Below are 22661 nucleotides of genomic sequence, written 5' to 3'. Positions count from 1 at the left end.
AATACAGAGTGTCAGAGTCAGTGTCAATAATCTGTAATATAGAAAATGTGGTTTGTGAGCAATTTTTGAAAAATCTGATTTACTAGTTTTTGTCTACAAGAGAACAGAACAAATAAAACACCTGGGAGCCACATATTGGATTGTGAAATCAGTCTACTGTTGTGTCAGCATTCACACCTCATAAAATTCAAACACATCTGATGTGTTGATGAGGCTGAATGAGTGAAAATGCTAAAACAACAACAACAAGCTGGTGTACAGACGTTCAAATATACTGTAGTTTGCTTTTTTTTGGTGGTAAATTTGCTGTTTCACAACACTTAGCCTTTCAAGTGAAAATGCATTTAATATATTTTGACAAGCTATTCCAAAAAAATCAGCCATGATAGTGTACTGGATCCATGTGATTTAGATATATATTTAAACTGTTATGCAGCACCAATACATTAACTAACATTCTTAACGGCCTGTTTAAACAACTAACATTTTTGTCAAACAGTGCAGATTCTATGAAGAGAACAGCAGATACAGAAATATGTACACAAACACATACATACATGTATAAAAACAGATTTGGATGGAACAGTGTGAGTGTGTGAATTTACACTATGCGCTGAAATATATTTTAAAAAAACAAAACAAAAGTGCAAAGTATTCATAATACATTTGGCCTGTAACTCCAGATTGCATAACTTCAGAAAGCTAAACTTTCTTTCGTTTCTCTTTAAAAAAAAAAATTTGCAGTACAAGACGCAGAGAACATTAATTACATCTCAATAACTGGCAGAATTTAGAGAGCCAAAGTAGTGTTAGTTTAACTTAGGATACAAACTTTTCTTTTCTCTTCCAGACAGTGACAAACAAAGATCCAGAAACGCTGAAGAAACACTCAGAAACTGGCAAGATTCCCTGTTTATCACCGACTTAACACTTAATATATTATTACCTTCATTTACATATTATAAAAGCAGATAGCATTGAAAGGCAGTGAGCCAGTATTGGAGATCATAACTTTGTTTAAAAGGACTACGATGTGATAGCCAACGCAGTCACCGTCAGAGCGGAGAGGTCAAAGGTTGGTGGTGGTGGAGTTCAGGATGTCGTGCTGGATCTTGGCGTTAGAGGCCTTGGACAGGTCTCGCTGTGGGAGCACAAAAGCAGCCGTTGTGGTTAATTCCTCGCATGTAATGTGACTAAATGAAGAAGAGACGACACTTGGAAGCAAACATGCGCTCAACAGTTTCTAATCATTATGAGCTGAAACACTGAAGGATGTTAGTGTGAATTAGACAGAAGAGAATCACACAGACGGACTAACAAGGTTTTAAATTCTGACCAATAAGCTTTTTACTGCAGGAATCCAGCATTTTAAGTTTCAGCTCTATAAAATCTCATGAAGTTATTTACACCAAGTTATTTTGTAAAGTGTTGTTATTGACTTTTGGTGAAGCCATTTCGTTTCTGAAGCTGCAGTCTACTTTTACTTAGCAATTCCTACCTCAGCAGGATGCTATTTGATTGAAAATGCTGCTTAATTAAACGTAGTTAGAGAAACAATATGTGCTTTTCTTAACTGAATAAAAATAAAGCTGACAGACAGATGACTAGAAGTTACAACATCAGGGGTATAAACGGCAGAGACAACAATCTGTCAGAGCTGTGAAGTGCGTGGGACTCTCAGGGGTGGTTGGGTTCGCAAGGCCGCATTCAGACCGACTTGAGCCCCGTGTGAAAAAACGCAGCCCTCTCATTCGTTTAAATGAGGCCAGTCCACCGGCAGCGTGTGAACGCAGGTAACTACAGCAAAACAACACTCTCAGTGTTTTAGCGTCTGAGATGTCAAATTCATGGATCTGTTGTCTCAGCAGTACCTGAAGAAACACCACTCACACACAGCTGCATGTTTTTGAACGCTGGGCTGATTTCAGTCTGAATGCCTGCTAACTGTGCACGCTGAAGCTGAAACAGAATTCAAGTTGCTCTTTAAAGGGTAATTATCCCTCCGATTAGAGGCATGCAATTACTGCAAAAAGAGATTAGTCAGAATTACACAAGCTTCTAGGATTCCAAACACACCTTGACTGAACAGATTCAGTGTTGACCAAGTCCCTCTACAATATAAATTTACAGCATTAGCATTTGTACATCATCTGAAAACCTCTACAGTGCTCTTAAATGTGTTACTGAGCAGAACTGAGCAAAAAGATGCAGAGAAAGTAGATTAGAGACAAAAGTGTAAATTACCACAAACTCTGAATACGTGCTGGCAACAGAGGTTATGCTGAAGTTACGCTGTGGGCTAGCGGGGGTCAGCAACGCACCACTCAGAGGAGTCCCCTTCAGCTGGGCCTCGTTCTCCTTGTTACAGCCTTGCAGTCGCGGGTGGGGGGGTTTGCCGCCAACTGGCGTCCGTGGTGCTGGACCCTGGAGGACACATATCAGGAGATAATTACATCAGATGAGCTGGACCAAAATATTGAATAATCACAGAAAGTGATGATAATAATTCTGTTTCAGTGTAAATTGACCATTTTTAGTTTCAACTGAGTGTGCAGATTTATTTCCCCCTCATCTCCTGTTTGTGCGTGTATAACTCCTACTTCTTTCATCTTGAAAAAGAAACCAACCTTGTTTGCTGAGAGAGGTGGGCGGGGCACAGGTGAGCGACAGACAGTTCCACTAAAGGCAGAGCGCATGGTGCTGTTAGAGGTGGCACTAGAAATGCTGGAAGTCGCGTTAAACTGGTGAGAGAGACAGAGACAGAGGGTTAGTGACAGAGCCAGACGACTAAAGACAGAATTTATATTGAACAAAGGGGTGTAACCCGCCTACAGATAGTTTATAGAGTATTTGTAATATTTTAACAGCTTATTAGTTGAGATGAAAAAACATCTTTCTATAGGGTGTGTTCATGAATTGGTACCTATACTTTATAGATAATCTGTTAAACATTTACAGACAAAGCGACAGAGTTGAAATGTTACAAAGACTTAAAAGTGTTGCCCGGAGAATTGATGCCATAGTTATAACAGTGAGCCACAAACTGGGTTTACCACCTTCCGTGATTTATTTGAAGTAGGAGTGGCGAGGAATCTGCGTTTGGTGGGGGTTCGTACTGCCGTGCCGTACAGCATGTCCTCCTCGGTCTGTTTGCTCTTCTTCAGATGCTGTTGAGAATGTGTGTAAAGAGAAGTGTCAACACATTTCCCAGCAAACATATCGGCTAAGCCTCTAATACGACAAGGCAGCTCGCTCACCCGTTCTTGTTTCTCCTTCTCTTTCTCTATTCGGTGCAGCTCCCACTGTTCCTCCACATACTGCAGAAACTTCTGCCCGTTTACCAGAAACTCACGAGCCTGTTCACCTTCCCACACATCGATCTGGGCTTTTAATTTCTTTTCAAGCTTAAAACAAAAAACACATACACGTGACAAATTAGATCAAATGAAAATATATTTTTAGTTAGTCAGGAAACGATAGGAAGCATTTCATTAATCCGTTACCTTGGGCAGACTTTTATGCAGCTCAGACCGCTGTTTCTCCTCTTTGAGAAGATTCCCTCCTCTGTTCGTGAATCTTGTCGGGTCGGTGGCTTTTTTCTGTGAAGGAAACAGATGAAAGAGAGATTATAATATAACAATTCTTTCCAACATGCGGCAGTGTAAGCAGATAAAATAAATAAATGTAGGGGTGCAATAGTCAGGTTTATAAAGACACAACAGAGGGAAAAGTACAGCAATAGCAGCAGTATGCTTAAAGATGGCTGCTTCATTGTTTCTGAAATAATTCAATCCAAACTACCTAAATAAACTTTAATAAGACTGTTTAATCATAGGCTGCTTGTGAAATCAGAATTCAATCACATACCCACAGTGAAGACAAACGGCGTATTACTGCTTTTTTAGTGGTCACACTTACATTTACCTTTCCTATTATATTGGACAGAAACGTTTTGTTGCTATTCGATTGTTGTTCGTGCCGGGTGTTACTTTCCTTCCCTCTTTTTCAGAGTGAACTCACCTCCAGCTCTAAGAAGAGTCTCCAGCTTTCTTCCCATTGGTGAACTCCGTCAAAAAGCTCTTTGTGATCCTCATAATGCTGCTTCAGGCGCTGGATCTCAGCATCGTGCAGAGTCAACAGCTCTTCAGTAAAATCCTCTAAAAACAAAGTCAATTACAGTCTTAGCACTTTTCTAAAGCCCAACATGGTTCTGATTACAACAACTGAAACGTCAAAGAGAACCCACCGCTAAAATACGGTGCAAAAGCCTGCCGCTGATCTGTGCTGAGGAAGCACTTTTCCCAAAGCACAGCGATCTCGGAGCGGATGGCGTCAGTGACATTGCGGATGTTGAGCAGTTTGAGCTCCTCCAGACGCTGAACTTCTGCTTGTAGCTGAGGAAGAAAAATATAAAGTGTGAAGTGAACAGCAAAACAGCAGCCAGAGTACAGACAGTCACAGCTGAGCCTGAAAAAAAGGTTGAACTAGGAAGTCAGCCCTGGCCCCACAGGACACCTCGAATGTTCTCACCGCTTCCAGGTTCCTCCTTCTGGATGAGACCATGTGTTCGTTGAAGGCCTCTCTTTCTTCCTGGGGCACCTGCAGTCTGTCCCACAGCTGCTGGATCTTCTCTCTGTGAGCCTCACACGTCGCCTCGTTCTCTGCCTTGCGTTCCTCCAACTGCAGGATCAACATGACACAAAGCAGCATCAGTTATCAACTCCGCTGCTTGAACTACAGCTGTGCATCCCGTCTGTCCAAGGGTTGTTTTTTTTTTAAATTAACAGTGCAGAATCACTTATTATTCATATTTGACTGGATTATATATAACATTAGCCATTCCAGGCCTGATTACAGTTTGTGGGAAAATTTTTCTTTATCCTTAAAAAAGGGCTCAAAGTTTCACTAAATGAAATGTCATAAAAAGGATCTTACCTGACAAACAAGCAGTTTGAGTGATGTAATATTGTCTCTAGAAAGGCAAAAAGAGTCCTCATCCTCACAGACGACGTCCTTCTCGAAGCTGGTCTCAGGGATGTGGTCCAGCTCTTGCATGTACAGGATGATCTGCTTTTTGAGGTCCGTGAACTCAGCATACCGCCTCGCCTGAAAACAAGACAGCAGCAAACCGTTCGGGTAAGTACAGATGAGACTGTGTTTATGACAAAGGTTTAAAGTATTAGAAACCCAACGTATAAATAAATTAATTTAAAAAGGCAACTAGCATTCAGTAGAGTATTACAAAATGTTTTCCTCAAATGTAATGACAGATTCTGGATCAGTTATCCTAACTGTCAGTAGCAGAAAATGTTCCTAAGGTGATGTGATTACAGTCCAAGTGGCCTAAATGCTTTTGTTTAGAAGAGACTAGTACGTGCAACTCCCAGGGTCGTGTTTCATGTGAAAAAATGTGAAACAAAAGACAAAAAAATATGATCTTAAAGCCATCGGATATCTCTTGTCAGGTGAAAACAATTATACCACAACAATATAAACTATCTAGGAACTTAGAGAACCAAAGCACTCTTACTTTGAACCATTTATTTTGATATTATGTAACTAGCATTTGAAAATGAATGGAGGGTGTGACTTTAATCAAACAATCAAAACACAGCTTTTCTATTCCCGCAGTCAGTTAACTGAATTGGTGAGATGGACATCTAACAAAGCGAGCTCTCACCTTCTCTGCGTTCTGATTAACGATGTGCTGGTGGAAGTTCTCCAGCTGTTCCGGTGAGGGGACAGAGTTTGGAGCGATGCCATAAGGCATGCAGCACAGGATGTCACACAGGTCCTGGTCCTGGTCCTGGAGAACCTTCAGCTGCTGCATCCGCTGCGTCTTCTCCTTCATCAGAGCCTCCACCTGCGTGCGGATGTTCTTCTCTTGCTGGAGCATGCTGATACCACTCTCCTCCTGAACAGGAGAGGACAACAAATCCACCTTACAAGATGTTTTTCTAGCCAATGAATCTGTTTATTACCAAAACACTAATGACAGAGAAGCATTTTATATTAACATATATATAAATAAACTGAAAGTAACAGAAAACCCTGCAATAGATTTGTATGAAATCTAGTGTTAGTAATGTCACTCTGCCAGTGCTGTAAAAAATATGTTGATGCTATTACAGTTGCTGTTACCTCAAACACGGGCAGCTGAAGATCCAGGCAGAGCTTCTCCATTTCTGTCCTGCATGTTTGAATGCTGCTAATAAGCCGCGTCCTCAGGGATTCCTCTTCTTTGATCATCATGTCTAGTAAGGTCTGGAGGATAAATACAATGAAACAATGCAATCAATCAGTATTACGCACCAGTTTGTATGTCGGAAAGACACTAGCTGTCACACTGTTGTGACTGAAAACAAGTTTTTGTAAATATCAAAAGAGGAAAATCTGCTGCATTTTCTCATCACAAAAGGTTTGATCAATGCAGAAAAAGCATCAGCACTCATCTAACATTGGTAAATCTAACAGCAGTAGTTTAAATAGAAACAGCCCAATGTGGCTGTAGTAATGAACTTGTAGTTAACTGATGAATCATCCACACCCCACAGCTGTGTGATAAATGAGCCATTGCTTTGATATTAATCCAGTCAACCAGTATCGGTTTCTCACTGGCCGATGACGATATTTAGAGAGCAGGGCGGCTGATATGTAATGCCGATATCAAAAAGAAAACTCATGCATAATACCATTATTTCATGCACATTACAATCACATATACATGGTTATCTGGGCCAGTAACATGTTGTTTTAGATGGTCATTTGTATCAATTAACAAAAAACACACACTGGGTTATGCTGCAGATTTCAGAACATGACTGGTATTTAGGAGAGCGTGGTGTAAATTTAGGCAATGGTTTACAGAAAGATGCATGAGTTATATCACAGGGCTTCAAACTAACTTTTTCACCACCTTCCCAAAAGTAACCAACATCCTTCCAACAGCAGCCACACTGAGGAGGCGGCCTGCAGAGGTCAACACCTGTCATGGTCACTGACATTTATAAGAAAAACTCAGATAAATAAACAGTAAACACTATCCCATCATAGATATATTGCAGGATCAACATATGGGACAGCTGATAAGCAAGAAGAAACTGTAGTACAGAAGTGACAAATACATGCTTTAGGTCATCTAGAGACATTGCCATTGTCATATTAAGTATATTTTTACACTCCCAATCAATGCATATTTCGGGAATCCAGCATCAGTCAGAATAAATGCAAACCAAACCTTAAACAAACTCTCCTTTGTGCAGCAATGAGCACATTCCTCACAGTTTCACTCATGATTGTTGTGTTCTTGTACCCCCCCCCTGTCGAAACCTGTCCATAGGCTCAGTGATAACCCCGCACAGATCGACACTTTAGAAAAAGCAGCAGGTTTCACTACAGGTTTAAAACTTTATGTGGTATTTCTCTCACCTTAATGTGGTTCTTGACGACATTAGTCCTCTGTAGTCTCTGGTCCTCTGGGATACCGATTTCTTCCCAAATGTCCTTCAGATGGCACAGTGCTTTATTCAGGCACGACACCGACTCTGCTGCGAGCACCTCGCTACGCGGACGGAGAGAGAAAAAGGTCAACTCGTTTATTAAATAACCAACTCGTTAATAACATTTAAATTAAATAAAACACACACATGTGTCCTCATCTGATCGAGCTAACCGACGTTGACGTTAGTTTAACCAACGTTTTCTGACCAACAGTTGCTAATATTTAACGCAATTTTACGAACTAACTTAAAGAAAGAAATAAAAAAAAGTTAAGATCTTACCTCTTTCTCATCGTTAAATTCCAGATTATGTTGCGATTATCCGTGAACAGTTTTAAAAACAACCAAACGCCTGAGAGAGACGAGCGGAGCGTCTCCTCTGTCCCGGCCGTTTGTACGCAGTTCAAAATACGCGTACAGCGGCGTTCTGCTCTCTGATTGGCTCCTCCCGCGGGTGCGCTTGTTGTGTCGACCCAGCGCCGGCCGTCGGAACACTCCTACAGTTAATCACGAAGGGGACCCGCCCACCGCAGAACAGCTCGTGAACTAAAACAAACACACCGGTTTTAGTGGAGGGTGTGGTGATGTAATTGCTAAGGAGGGCTTCACGCAACAATGACGCCGTAGTTAATTTTAGACTTTTCAAACCGCAAAATGAAGAGAAGGGAAGAGACTCATGTGTTAAAAACATTTATTCACTTTATACATGTTTACAGTTGTGTTCGTTGCCGGACACAGGCCGTTAGTGAACAGTTTCCATCTTCAATGACGTGTGACTGCAGCAATGTCTCCGTTTCTGTCAGCCGTGGTGCGTTCACGGGCTTCATACATGGTTGTCCAGCAAACTCTCGAGGAGTCTTGAACTGTTTGTGATCGCAGTTGCAACAACGATGAATTTATAACCTGGAAAAGGAAAGGAGTCATTTTTATTCAAATGATTTTGACACATAGCAACAAGGTCCGTCACTTCATAACGCTTCCTCTTATGGGTGTATGATTTTAATATACATTTTCCAGTCGTTTAATGGAGAAAGTTAATTCATGGTCCCAGTTATTTGTTTGTGTAACCTAGGAGACTTTCAGTTAGTAAACAGGAAGTCAGCTGAACACGCAATAATGTGAAATTTGTGTACAGAAAAGAATACAACTACACATATATGGACATTAAAGGAATATTTAATCGGGTTGAAATAGAGCTTTTCTTTGCTTTATTAGGAAATTACAGACTTGTATAATAAAGCATTTACTGCTCAATTGTGACAACTAAAATATGCCAAAGTTATGGACCAATCACCTTACTGAATGTAAGTAGGTTTAATATTTATATCATAAAAAAAGAGAAACAAAGGGGTGGGAAACCTAGATAGAGATCAGTGCTGCTGAATGATTTTCTTCCCGTGGATGTCACGGGATTTCAAGGAATTATGGCATCAAAAGAGTCTCCCATATAAACATAAATCATGTATTCTCAAACTTCCAGTTAACAACAAACATCAAACCATCTGCGTCAATATGTTCTACAATACTAATGATGTTAAATGTAAACAAAATCTTCCACATTTGTAACCTAATAAGCAGCATCAGGATCAGTTGAGAATACAAAGATGCTTCTGTCTGTTAGATGAATAGTCAGGACAGCAGAAGTGAAACTAAAACTAACCAACAGGAAGAATAAAGACCAAGGGGTTGGACACACGTGCAACATCCAAACTCCTCATCAGAAATCAATGTTTACCTTTCTCTCTGCCGAGGAATCGTAGTGCTGAAATCTCAGAAAAGGTGCAGCCGCCGAGGAACATGACAAGGATGATGCGCTGAGCATCGTTCTTCGCTTTTGAATCAGCTCCGTTGCTCCCTGATGAGAGACAACGTGTGTGTGGTTTACATGTCGTTTAAGAAATCCGATTACTGCACAAAGTCCACGGCATTCATTATATTAATATCTTCTGGCTATCTAACCTGTAACAGCAAATTCATTCCCATTTAGCAGCTTGGTGACTTCTTCAAGCCCCGTCCAACCGTCTCGCTCCAACACCTGCAGATGACCACACCAGGAATAACATTAAACGAAGTTTCATCATGGCGCTAATGCTCTGTCATTGACAAGTCCTGTGGAATAAATGAAGCCTGTTGGTTTACTCACCTGCTCGATGAGTTTACAGCTCAGAGGGACGTAGGCACCGCTGAAGATGTAAGCCATGTCTCGTGGGACACGCAGGTCATATTCCTCACCTGACTTTGGCACCTTTACACAAAATATATATATATATATAATATACTTAATAACATACAACATTTTCTGCGCGGTAAGGACAAAACAACCTAACACACTGGTATTCTGTGACATGATGGAAACATTTGGAGAAAAATATTAAAGATGATGAGAACCCACCAGGTTGAGCCTCCTGCTCAGGGCTCTGAAGTTGCTTTTCCTTGCAAGAGAAGAGAAGGCGTCAGTCAGCTTTCCTGAGAAAAAAAAGAAAAGAAAGGAGGACCAGGACAGTTTCATGTGATTTTGAAATATCAATCATTTTGCGATCAGGAGGAGGTTAAACATACAAAGTGAATCCTGTTTTACCTGCAGTTTTGTCGTTGACCAGTTTGCCCACTTTGCTCTCCATCACAGTCAGTGTTTCCCCCGGCTGCTGCTCCACCAACAGCCCCAAATGCCTCAGGTTGGCAAATGTGAGCAGGTGGTCCACTCCATAGCTCTGATGAGGAAGCAGAGAAAATGTGTCGCATTAGAGCAGCGGCGCCTTAACTTCGGTCCAGGTTTAGAGGACCAGGCTGATTGCTCATTCTCAACAATATACATCTGTTTGCTGTTTGTCTTTCAATAATTTCTGACTGTGCACATGTTTAATCTCACCTGTAGATACTGTGCTTTTAATGACCTGTAATCTTTTGGCATGAGTCCTGTTAACAGAGCAACAAAGTCATTAAACCAGCATGAAAACAACTGTCTTTTTGACATTATATATATATATATATATATATATATATATATATATATATATAAATAAATAAATAAATAAATAAAGACAACTTACCGTTTTCTGTGATAGACAGAAGACAAAGCAGCCTCAGACTTTGTATCATGGAGACCTTGAAAGACGAAAAGAATAACTTACAACAAAGTTTTCTTTTCAGCATATTATAATCATTATTTTACCTGTTCTTATATTTATATATATATATATACATATACACACACACACACACACACATATATTTACTGTGTTTAAAGAACTAGTAGTGTAACTTCACTACTAGTTCTGTAGTTTCTCCTAATATGCTTGCAAGGCTGACTGTTCTCAGTTTGCTGTAATTTGCAGATTGTAGATCAACAGTTACTGCAAAACCTGTGAAAATGGCCTATTTAGAGTCAATGTTTGGTTTGTCTGTTCTGGGCTACTGTAGAAACATTTAACTGATTATACGCCAATGAAAACATACCTATGAATATTAAATTCCATTTCTACCAATAGATCCTCCTAAATGTTACAACTGGACCTTTAAGCAAACGCACCTGTCTGTTGATGTGCTCCTCTATGAAAGAAATGCATTCACGGATTTCAAATCCTTCAAGTAAAGCTGGAACAAAATAGAAGACTCACAATCAGGATACGACTCAGTTAATGATGAAGAAACACATTGCACTAAAACCTGGATCTATGTGGACAGAGTAACAGAGTAAAGTATTCTTACAGTGTTCGGTCTTCAACAGCTCCTGAAAATCCTGCTTTGTTTTCTTCTTCATTATTGATTCACTGGCACCGATGTCTGAAAGAGAGCGTGCTCCTCAGAAATGCAGCCTTGCAAATATTAGTTGAAATTCAATCTGACACACTCTGCTGTAACACTCACGTAGGCTGAGTAGCCGATGTTCCTGTTTTAACCCTTTGAGTTCCTCTGACACAAACGTCTTCATCTGCTTTATGTCCATACCCCGACGCTTCTGTAGAATCAGTAAAGGTTGTAGGGTTAGCTATGTTAGTCACCTTAGTTACAACGACTGATGAGAGTAATGAACATTTACTCACATCATACGCAGTCTGGAGGTTCCTGGCTTTCTGACTGAGAAAGCCGAAGACGTTGGAGAAATGCTCGTTTCTGATTTCATTGAAAACCTACGAGACACGCGAGAGTTCAGACGTTTAACTTCGAATCATGATGCTGCAAGATCTGCAGCTTCCCCGCTGACGTCAGCACTAACCTACCTTATCCTGAGAGTTCAGCATGACTTTCACACTTTTGTCAGAGGTAACATCAGGCCCGAACTCCACACATCCTGCAGAACAGACGCTGTGATGAGACAACACATCGACACAAAAGCAAGAAAAATCTGCAACCAGATGTGTCATTATACATCTGGGAGGTTTGATTCTGCAGGAATACAATACAGTCTGAACCGGAGCTGTGAGTATTAATACTCTTCCTTTTATTATTAATTCCAGTGACATTTTTTATGCTTTAAATATAAAAAATGTCAAAATAATCCTCATCAGGGGCCAAAATAACGTCTTAAAACATCTGATAAAAACACAAACAATATACTGATTTTGAAATGCAAGCAAAACACAGCATATGAGAATCTTTAAACTTGGCCAATATTTCTTATAAAATATCATTTAAAAAAATTAAATTCAGATGATATTAGCGATCATAAAAACCTCATGTGACTGACTTCTCAGTACAGCAATACAGTTAAACACACTACAAGGAGTTTTAACGGAAGTTAACGAGTTATTCATGAAAGCGACTTGAAAACACCAGTGTAGTCGCATTGATTACACACGTAAACAGCGTTTTCAGATTTGGCTGGTTTAATGATAATTCTCTCAGTTACTACTCTCCCAAGTGTCAACCTTTGATACCCACCACATTTGATTCGAAATATATCATCCACGAGTCCTTCATAGACAACTTGTGAGCACAGAGGCGTGACAAAGTCCACATCTATAAACACAAAGACACTGACAATGTTAGGGAGGAAAGAAAGCACGCCGTAGCATATGATCCACTGAGAGAAAGATACATGGCTGCTCCTTACCTCTGTCGATAAGAAAAACCCTTCCTATTTCAGCTTGACGAGTCCTTTGTTCTCCCTCTGCGACCTGCTCCCTCCACGACTCGTACGCCATCTGGTATCAGATACACAATTAAAGGCAGTTCAACATGCACAACAGCAGAAACAATCACTGTTAGTCAATTCAAAACATATCACAGTGGGTGTGACAGTTTTTGGCCTCTGATCATACTGCACCTTAGAACATCGTCCAATCCCGTAGACCTTGGAGAACGGGCCGTAGAGGGAGTGAAGGAGGTGCAGAGCACTGCCGGCTGTCCTCACCCAGCGCTGGTCCCCCGCCTGTGTGATGAAACACAACCTGATCCACCTGTGCTGGTACTTGAGTGCTACAACTCAATTTGAATTACTTAAACAGTGGTTTTTGTTTTCATTCTTGTTTCGTTTTTCTTCATCTACTGATTTATAAATGACATTTCATTTCACAATAATTCAAGTTTAATGGGTGGGACTTTAAGACTACACTTCAAATACTGATTAGTTAATCTGTCAAATTAAAGATTGAAATAAAAAAATAAGGTAAAAAAAACTTTAAAAAAACAAATAGATACAAGTCCCATGTCTATTTATGTCTTTTAAGGCCTTAATTTTTTACTTTCCAGGATTTCAAGGTCCATGTAAACCATAATAAATTGGAATTTTATGGAACTTTTGCTTAAAAACTCTGACGCAATTATCAATATTATCTGTTAATTGACTTAAAATGAATCATTACAGCTCTATTTCAGACCCCGTGCACATTATTTACCAGGAAGTTGTCTCTGAAAAATTCTGGCAGCTCCAGACTGATGATGTCATCGTCAAGTGGGAGGAGGTAGAAAGCCCATTCATCAGTGGTCACATCTGTGGGGAGGCAAAAACCAGTTCAGCACCTCCTCCTCCTCCCTCCTCCTCCTCCTCCTCCTCCTCCTCACTGCTACTTAAACAGAAAGTGAAGAATCGAGGAAGCTTACGTACCACCAAAGATCCCCTGCTCCTCTAGCACCGCCTCACACGCATAGAACTGGACGACACAGGAGGGTCAGCAGGTAAACATCAACAACTTGATCCAAAACAAATCAAAGCAAAGTCTGTACACAACAGCAGAGAGAGAAATACCTTCTGAGGGGTAAAGATGATCTTGTATCTTCTGAATTTCCCTGTTGCCTTGTCTGCATTGGCCACATCTGGAACAAGAATAATAGCATGAAAAACACCTGAACACAACACCTAGATTTTTATATCAAAACAATCCTTTTTTACATAACCTTCATTTGAAAAATATAAACACATCTTTTCCCAACATTTTGATTTAAATAACAAACTGTGTGATCAAATTTAGTAAATAAGATTATGAATCTGACCAGACATTCGATCCCAACCTTCTGCATTAAGGTTCAATACCCACGCCTACATAATCAGCACAGTCAGAAAGAAACACATATAAAACATATGAACTTTCATTAAAAAACATCCAACTCTACTCACCACAGATCCATTTCACAGTTTTTATTCTTGGCCGGATCAGAAAACAGAGCCTGTAAGAGAGTAATGCCACACTGTCAGTCGGGCAGTCACTTTGTGTGTGTGTGTGTGTGTGTGTGTGTGTGTGTGTGTGTGTGTGTGTGTGTGTGTGTAGGACTCACTGATCTGATGTGCTGGTAATAGGTTTGTATTCCACTTTGTAGAGTTTGTCGACTTCATGTTCCTGTTAAAAAAAGAAAAAGGAGTAAAAAGGGTTTAAAAAAAAAAGGAACTGCAGTATTTCTTAATAGTTTCTCAACCTCGGGAGTCAGAAGAGTAAAAGCTGATGAGGTTCACCTTTAGTGTTGACACATTTGCAATACGATCCAGCGGGCTCATCAAGTCTGCCTCTATGAAGAGGTCCTTCTTCCCCGGCAGCTGTGTGACAAAGAGAGGAAGATAGAAGAGGGAAGTATGCGTTCTATTATTCACAACACAAACAAAATTCTCTGCCTATTAAAATAAACTATTTGGCAACGTTGTAAAGTAAACACTTATTCCCAGTCTTAACCAAGTATGGGGCATAGCACATATGGCAAATAAGATACAAAAATACACTAATTATGGGTTGGAATACTAAAACAATGTTGTTATATTTCTCTTTTTATGAATGCACACAAATACTAAAAACCTATTACACCTTAGTCTGTCTCTCGATACTATCAGCCCATTGGTTCCTACATAGGACGTTAATCTTTTTAAATGGGTCACAAATACATAGGTGATTTTTTTATTTTTTTTTATAAAAGGCAAAGCAAATAATAGTAAATAATGTTTTTATTGGGGACTATTATCATTTGAATCCACAATAGGTGTTACAGTGAGAGTTTATGGCAGCGGGATGTATGTCCCCCAGGGGCTCACTGATGTGGGTTTATTCGTATTCAGAAAACATCGGAGCTCTGTGGCACAGAGGAATATCAGGCTTTTGACACAGACAATTCTTCTTAGTAATTTGTAGTTGGTTTTAGTCTTTTCATAGACTATCACTAGACCAGACACTAGAATCATTTACAAAGGACCATGGGGTGTGGTCAGACGTGCTGCTTTAACAGCTGCTTCATCTTAAAGTGTAATTCAGTGTAATAAAATCCAATATTTCTCCGTTTTGGTAACTGACAGAACTGTGCATTCAACTGAAGCTCCTATAATTAAAAACACTAACATATGCTGTGTATGCATGCAAGTCATACAGCTGGTGGTGCGTCTGCAGTGGGAGTCAGGTGGCAGGTGGCAGGTGGCAGAGACCTACCTGTTCCAGCAGGTAAACCAGCTGATCTCTGGCCAGCCTCTTGAGCAGAGAGAAGTCAGGGAGCTCCGGGGAATCTCTCCTGGCACTGTGAGCCATCCTGGGCCACAACAGGGGGACAGGACACCGCTCACTCATCCACTGGACTCAGAACATAAATACAACTGACTGAACTATAACCTACCACTCCAGAGACTCACTCTGTACTGACAGAGAGGCTGCAAACCAACAGAGAAACACACATAAGAGGCAGAAATCTGTGCTGTGGTTAACCTACTAGCTATGTTAGCTCGTTGGCTAAAAACACGTCCTTCAAAACACATGAATGTTCAAGAGTAACGCCAGCGTCTAAACGCCGACACTCATATGGAAATAATTTCCACAAAAAGATTCAATAAAGGATCAAAACAAGCAGTGAGAGTCTGTCAAAACGACCGCAAAACAGGCGCATAGCTGATATTAGAACCTACCTGCTTCCGTAGCTAAACAAGCGGAACTGATCCCATCGCCAGCCGTTTCCCTCCGGACATCACAAACAACGGACTGCTACACTTCAAGGCGGAGAGGCGTTCGAGTCCAAATCACCTGACGCTTGTTGTTGTTGTTGTTGTTGTTGTTCGTCGACCATGAACACAGACGCAGTTTTGTTGTTAGAGACAGTTCATTTCGCCGCAGAGAAACATCGTAGCCAGCGACGTAAGGACGTAGAGCAGACGCCGTACATTAATCACCCCGTCGGTACGTAGCACTCTGTTACGCTGTGGTGCCTTCAGGTGCTGCTCGTTAATCTCCCGACGCCGGAGAAAATCGAAATAAAAAAAACTGGGTTGAAAGTGTTTTTAAAATAGTTTTCAGGTGTTTAACTGTGTGTGTGTGTGTGGGGGGGGTTCTGGAAGAAAGGAGAATACAATTAGTGTTAATTTAATTTTTAGTTATTCAGAGCGATTAATTGGCCAGGTTGATGCATCGGATGAGGAGGGCTTGTTGCACAGCAGACATTTTGTAGTGTCGTAGCAGGAAACTCACAGGTGTAAGCAGGTGAATGATTAATGCATTCCGTTTAGGTGAGGTCCCGCTGGTTTACTGCCACTGTCACTGGGGGGACACTGAATGGAACTGAGCCATTTTTACTGCTGTGACAGGTCAGAAGTCCTTTAGCTTTTTGCAGATGTGTTGGTATTGGTGTTCATGTTGGTTGATAAGTAACTAAAATATTTAGGATTTGTATCAAGATTGTTGTTTATGTTTAAGAGAATTGCATAAGATTCATCAGAACTCTTTGATTTTGATATTGTATTGGCCTCGGTTGGGCCGTAATAATCATAATAATAATGGAAATCATTTTATATACTGATACTATATTGCTTGGCATTTCAAATGTACTTAAACACTTAGTCCAAATGATGTGTGGTACCACAAGGATCCGTCTAAGGACTTTAATCATTTCATAAAAGAGTTAAAAAAGTTAAATTTCATTTTATTTGTAGGGAAATCAGGAAATCATGAGGATGCTGCGAATAAAGAATAAATTGTCAGTATAACAGAAGTCTCATACAAATGTTTCCTCAGCATATAGGTTGATCCTCTTCTTCTGCCTGTATTTCCATCAACCCTTTAACTGCTGTCTGCTTCATAGACAGCTATATATATAGTATAGTATAACTGAGTATGATATGACTGAGACTTTCCTTGTTGTTTTAATGACTTTGTCGAAAGGTCAATGTAAACTCAGCTGAAAACAATAAGTCTTCCCTCTGTGTGTGTGTGTGTGTGTGTGTGTGTGTACTTTTAAGGAGTAGCGAGAATCCTCAGCCATGAAGGAGGCGTCACAGACATCGAGGTTTTGCAAGTACGTCATCAGTTGATTTCAACTTTCTCTATCAGATTGGGTGTTTGCTGCATTACTGAGCCGGTCTGTTGTCTTTGTGCTGCAGGCTGCTTTGCTTCATGACACGGTGGAGGACACAGACACCTCTCCTGCAGAGCTCGAGGCAAAGTTTGGACCCATCGTGGCTCGTATCGTTCAGGAGGTGACGGACGACAAACGCCTGCCCAAACAGGAGAGGAAGCGTCAGCAGGTGGAACACGCGGCTCACTGCAGCCGCCAGGCCAAGCTGGTAAAGCTGGCTGATAAACTGTACAACCTGAGGGACCTGAACCGCTGCACACCTGTGGGTCAGTCCTCCCTCCCTCTCTCTCACCGTCACTGCTCTTACATTGTAACTGTAATTGTTCTTCATTTATTAGTCACAAGAAATGGTATTTCTTTTAAATGATACAGTTCCTTGTTCAGTGAAAACACATTTGAATGTGTGTGTGTGTGTGTGTGTGTGTGCGGCGCAGGTTGGACAGCCGAGCGGGTCCAGGAGTATTTCGTGTGGGCCTGCGAGGTGGTGAAAGGCCTGAAAGGAACTAACTCCGCTCTGGAGGAGAAGCTGGGTGAGCTGTTCAGACAGAGAGGAGTCCAGCTCTGACGGTGAAGAAAAGAAAACATTCAAACTACAAATAAAATACATTTTCATTTGTAAATTATGCAAATAAATAATATTTCATATACATTTGTGTGTTCTTTATATTTTGGTATGTTGAAAGTGGTGTTGTGATATTCCAAAAGGGTTTATGAGTATTAGTTTTACTGTATTATTAGTATTAGTTATCAGCTACTGAATGAGGCTTTACTACCTATAACTTTAAGTAACACACAAATGTTTTTGGCATTTTGGAAGTAAAAGAAACCTCAATATGCAATCAGAGCAAGATCAAAAGGCATGTGGCATTATACTGAGCACTCCCAGAAGATGAGCATCCAGAACTGGTGAATATATTTTGTATTGTATCAATGAACATCAAGAAAGAGAGAAGAGAGAGAAGGTTAAATGACATGACAAGTATAGATCCCGTCAAACTAAAACATCCTACAAGTTTTTATAAACATGTACATATCATTATTATTAAACATAAGTGTAAGCATGCCGTATATACTTTATATAGACATGCATACTCTGTATATTCACCTACGTCGTGTATATAAAGTAATATGTTACTTTACCTGCACCCTTTGCATTATTACAATCTCATTTACCATTTACAGAAACAGTTTCTCTTGTATCCAGACAGTGTGTGTAGTTGTTCATTGTTGCTTTTTATACATATATTCATATACTTATTTAATTTTTTTTCTCTTACTTGTGTGTAACCAGCAGTTAAAGGATTATTGTGTCTCTGTTTGTTCAGCTTTGTTGTGATGAACTGATGAACTGTAGTTCTCCTGGATCTGATCCTGCTCGCAGCCACTAGGGGGCGACACTGTAGAATTATCAACTGTTTCACTTCAGTTTTATTTTGGGAATAAATTCCACTGATGGCAACCAGAGATCGAAAAGAAAAGAAAAGAAAATATCAGTTATATAAGATTTTTTTATTTAAAGTTAAATTTATGGTGTGCTCTTGTTTTATTGGGAGGAAATAAATCCACTTCCGGTCCGCTCGCTGTTCCGGTTCGGTTGAAGCGACGTCGAGCTCATTTCTGTCCGAGTGAAATACTCTTTTATTATAGTTTTACTTTTATTAAATCGATACCGTCGAGCGGGCAACCATGTCCAGTCGCGAAGCCCTCAACATGAAGCTCCCTCCGATCCAGTCCACCGCCGGAGCGGTTCCGGTCCGGAACGAGAAAGGTGAGGCGGTTAGCGGCGTGCTAGGCTAACCTCACTGCTAACGTAAATAAAAGATAAAAAGTTATTAATGAATGCTGACTTAATAAACAACCGATTCTAATATATTCTGTAACGTTAGAAACTAATACGGATGTTTTGGTGTCGATAAATGTTTAATAAAATAATGCAGGTGGAGGAATTATTATTATTATAATCTCTATAAACACAATCAATAAAGAAACTACAAGTTCCAGTAACAGTGGTGATCACTTACTGTTAAATAATGTTAGTAAGATATACTGTCTCAACTTAAAAAGCATGTAATCCTTTTTATTAAAAGTAATCCACAGTTTAATTAACAGCCATCGACTGTATATAAAGACCTGCTGCTGGTGAGTTTACAGTTTATGGTAACAACTCAATACAGTGTAAAACAAACCCTGCACAGGAAATCTGAATACTATTAAAATGCAGATTTTTAAATAAAAGCTGAATGAAAACAGCATCATAATGAAGTGCTGCAGAGATGCCCTTTTTTTTTACACATTCTCCACGTGTAAGTAAACATGTTTGTTTGATGCAGAAGAACATCATTTGCAGCCCTGTGTAAAACTATAGGGTATATATATGTGACTTCTGGATTTGAGCACAATATATATTATATACCGTCAGCTGGTATGGGCGGAAAAATATTGGATTTTCACTATTGATTTATCTATTAATTGTTTTTTTGTCAACGCACCTTCCCAGAGCCCGAGGTGACTTCATTTAATTGCTTGTTTTTGATGATCCAACTGTTCAAAATAAATAAAGAAGAGTAGATAATTCAATTTAAAGTTATATAAAACACAGAAAAAAAGCAGCAAATCCTCACGTTTGAGAAGCTGAACCAGCGAATCTTACGGCAGTTTTGTGTGATAAACAATTCTTTGACTATCAAATTCGTTGCAGATAATTGATTTAACTTATGTTTCAGCTCTATTGGATTAATATCAGATTAAAAAACCTAATCCTCTTATTTCTGACTCGACAAAAAGTCATTATTTTATTCATCAGGGCTGTTGAATCTGTATTCCTAATTAAGGTTTCTTAATAAAAACTGAAATAGATCCAAGCAGACGTCTTTACCCTCAGCATCAGAGGGTTTGACTACACTCATTATTGTCTCTGCACATCCCAGGGGAGCTCTCCATGGAGAAGGTGAAGGTGAAGAGGTATGTGTCGGGTAAACGTCCCGACTACGCCCCAATGGAGTCGTCCGACGAGGAAGATGAGGACTTCCAGTTTGTGAAGAAGGGAAAGGAACTGGAGCCAGAGGTGGAGCTGGAGGAAGAGGATGTCTCTGACCCACGTCTCAAACGTCTTCTCAACCGTGTCTCTGAGGACGTGGAGGAGAGGTATGACGCAGCTCTGAGGGTTTTATTTCACCGTTACGATCGTTACATTTTGTGGTGCTGAAGTGCTCATTGGACCACGTTGCTTCCTCTTTCTTCGTCCTCAGGCTCGCGAGACACAGACAGATCGCAGAGCCTGAAGTTGTGGCTGAGAGCAGCGAGGACTCTGATGAAGGCACCTGGCATCCAGAGCAGGAGATTGAGAGTAGCGAGGAAGAAGAGGAGGAAGAGGAAGAAGTGGATGATGAGGTTACTATATGTGCTGTTTTAATTTGAACTAAATGTGTGCTTCTCCCACCCTTTAAAGAATTCAGTGTTTCTTTACTGAAGAGCCGTTTTTAACATGGACTCTCATTCTGTGCAGGAAATCGAGAGGAGGCGAGCGATGATGAGGCAGCGAGCTGTTGAACGGAAGAACGAGGAGATGGAGGTCATGGAGGTGGAGGAGGAAGGGAAGTCCGGGGAGGAATCAGAGTCCGAGTCTGAATATGAAGAATACACAGACAGCGAGGATGAAGCAGAGCCTCGACTCAAACCTGTCTTCATCCGCAAGTATGAACGACTGCAAATGTTTCTACAAAGAAATGCACTTTAACACACAAGAGTCTGTCTAAAATGCCTAGTTAACATAGTTTGAATCCCTCAAAGAAGTTAAATATCCCATTAGTGAACTGAGGTTGGGATTTCCTCGTGTGACTTGAGATGTTTCCAGTGAAAGGTTGCAAATGTAGATATATATAATATATTTATTCAGTAAACCGTTGTGTTTATGTGCACATTGATGAGTTGAGAAGTGAACATAATTAGATTTTATAAGATGAAACACACAAATAAGTGTTGACTTATTCAGATTGATTTTTTTGTAGTATATAAACAATAGATAAAAACGGTAATACGACTTCATTTTGGCTTTATATGATGATTAATGTGTCTCTCCTGTCTGTTTGCTCCACAGGAAGGACAGAGTCACAGTGGCGGAGCGTGAAGCAGAGGAGCAGCGGCAAAAAGAGCTGGAGGTCGAGGCCAAGAAGCAGGTGGAGGAGCGACGGCGCTACACCCTCAAGATTGTGGAGGAGGAGGCTAAGAAGGAGTTTGAGGAGAACCGGCGCACGCTGGCTGCTCTCGACGGTCTGGACACTGACGGAGAGAACGAGGAGGAAGAATACGAATCCTGGAAAGTCCGAGAGCTGAAGCGCATCAAGAGGGACAGAGAGGCCAGAGAACTGTGAGTAAACACAGATTCGACTCCCTACAGTGACCTTTTGATGAAATTAACTTGACATATTTAGTACCTTCCAGTAAGCAAAGTGCTGTTGATGGTAATGAGTGTTAAATGGTGTTTGTCTCTCAGCATGGAGAGGGAGAAGGCTGAAATTGAGAGATTCCACAACTTGACAGAGGAGGAGCGCAGGGCTGAGCTCCGCAACAGCGGCAAAGTCATCACCAACAAAGCCACCAAAGGCAAATACAAGTTCCTCCAGAAGTACTACCACAGAGGAGCCTTCTTCATGGTAAGTCACTGCAGAGGGGAATTCTTTCCATGAACGCAGTTCGGTCTTTACTCCTTATTTCACTAGTATTAGGAATACTTTATTATTCTCTATATTTTTTTATTGTACGTTTGCATTACATGTACTTTTTATGTTCTAGCATCCCTTTCTATCTTGGTCAGCATACACCTCTTAAATATATCTTTAATCTTTAGAGCTGCATTTTTCTGGTTAAATGAAGCTTCTACTAAGGTAAAGAACTGATGAATCGGTGTATCAACATTAAATCTAAAGATGTACCTACGCAGTTTAACATTCACAGAGCTTATCAGTCTGGTTTCAGTTATCGGTGCTTTTTAAAGACAAACGTTAGAGCCCGACTGAGTGGTCTTTAACTGTTCAACATGATTTCTGTTACAGGACGGAGAGGACGACGTGTACAAGAGAGACTTCAGCGCACCCACTCTGGAAGATCACTTCAACAAAACCATCTTACCCAAAGTCATGCAGGTCAGCTGCTTTTTGCTCACACGTCATCTGTGTTTCACTGCACTGTGGGTTGCATGGCATAGAAAGTTCCACAGAAACAAAGTCATTCACCTGTGATCACTGAATCACTTATACGTTTAAAGCCCCCACACTTCCATTTTGTGCTGATTCTGGCGGCCCCTGCGGACAAAAGCGGTAGCGTTTCCACCGAATTGTTCCATTGATTCCAACGGGAGTCCGACTGAATCAGTCTCAGTAGCAGGCGTCAAGAAAAACTACTTAGAAACAGCCG

At 40.5% G+C, this 22661-nt stretch overlaps 4 protein-coding genes across 9 annotated transcripts in view; 2 read left to right on the top strand and 2 right to left on the bottom strand.

The window, feature by feature from the left end:
- Positions 1–326: 326 nt before the first annotated feature.
- Positions 327–7917, bottom strand: prc1b (protein regulator of cytokinesis 1b). 5 transcript variants are annotated; one of them, XM_051378624.1, is made up of 15 exons: positions 7782–7916; positions 7429–7561; positions 6142–6264; positions 5681–5914; positions 4936–5106; positions 4531–4680; positions 4247–4394; positions 4021–4157; positions 3504–3599; positions 3258–3404; positions 3057–3167; positions 2628–2741; positions 2245–2424; positions 2077–2111; positions 327–1141 (listed from the first exon to the last, which is right to left on the bottom strand). In XM_051378624.1, exons 1-15 carry the CDS (start codon positions 7790–7792, stop codon positions 1093–1095), a joined length of 1839 nt encoding a protein of 612 aa, XP_051234584.1. In that variant the 5' UTR covers positions 7793–7916; the 3' UTR covers positions 327–1092. The 5 variants fall into 5 exon arrangements, with proteins under 5 accessions (XP_051234584.1, XP_051234588.1, XP_051234586.1 ...); XM_051378628.1 differs by having other exon boundaries at positions 2322–2424; XM_051378626.1 differs by lacking the exon at positions 2628–2741 and having other exon boundaries at positions 7782–7917.
- Positions 7918–8176: 259 nt separating this feature from the next.
- Positions 8177–15947, bottom strand: vps33b (VPS33B late endosome and lysosome associated). Of its 2 annotated transcripts, XM_051378622.1 has the most exons (24): positions 15811–15947; positions 15344–15440; positions 14389–14469; positions 14214–14275; positions 14056–14105; positions 13687–13754; positions 13546–13591; positions 13337–13431; positions 12766–12870; positions 12553–12643; positions 12381–12458; positions 11720–11790; positions 11543–11629; positions 11367–11457; positions 11208–11282; positions 11029–11093; positions 10550–10604; positions 10369–10415; positions 10078–10210; positions 9892–9965; positions 9643–9744; positions 9459–9534; positions 9235–9354; positions 8177–8402 (listed from the first exon to the last, which is right to left on the bottom strand). In XM_051378622.1, exons 2-24 carry the CDS (start codon positions 15437–15439, stop codon positions 8323–8325), a joined length of 1848 nt encoding a protein of 615 aa, XP_051234582.1. In that variant the 5' UTR covers position 15440; positions 15811–15947; the 3' UTR covers positions 8177–8322. The 2 variants fall into 2 exon arrangements, with proteins under 2 accessions (XP_051234582.1, XP_051234581.1); XM_051378621.1 differs by lacking the exon at positions 15811–15947 and having other exon boundaries at positions 15344–15478.
- On the top strand, positions 15937–17896 carry hddc3 (HD domain containing 3). The gene is made up of 4 exons (XM_051378632.1): positions 15937–16078; positions 17134–17189; positions 17275–17515; positions 17684–17896. The coding sequence occupies exons 1-4, from the start codon at positions 15967–15969 to the stop codon at positions 17812–17814; spliced, it is 540 nt and encodes a 179-aa protein (XP_051234592.1). The 5' UTR covers positions 15937–15966; the 3' UTR covers positions 17815–17896.
- Positions 17897–18804: 908 nt separating this feature from the next.
- Positions 18805–22661, top strand: part of mfap1 (microfibril associated protein 1) — a 4962-nt gene continuing 1105 nt past the window's right edge. Inside the window, exons 1-7 of the mRNA XM_051378629.1 lie at positions 18805–19017; positions 20177–20393; positions 20498–20639; positions 20755–20942; positions 21346–21615; positions 21742–21901; positions 22301–22390. Coding sequence (XP_051234589.1) covers positions 18936–19017; positions 20177–20393; positions 20498–20639; positions 20755–20942; positions 21346–21615; positions 21742–21901; positions 22301–22390 — 1149 coding nt within the window. The 5' untranslated portion in view covers positions 18805–18935. The remainder of the gene's footprint in view (positions 19018–20176; positions 20394–20497; positions 20640–20754; positions 20943–21345; positions 21616–21741; positions 21902–22300; positions 22391–22661) is intronic.

This window comes from Dicentrarchus labrax, unplaced genomic scaffold, assembly GCF_905237075.1.
Source record: "Dicentrarchus labrax unplaced genomic scaffold, dlabrax2021, whole genome shotgun sequence".
Taxonomy (NCBI): domain Eukaryota; kingdom Metazoa; phylum Chordata; class Actinopteri; family Moronidae; genus Dicentrarchus; species Dicentrarchus labrax.
This window is presented reverse-complemented; position numbering and strand designations above follow the sequence as displayed.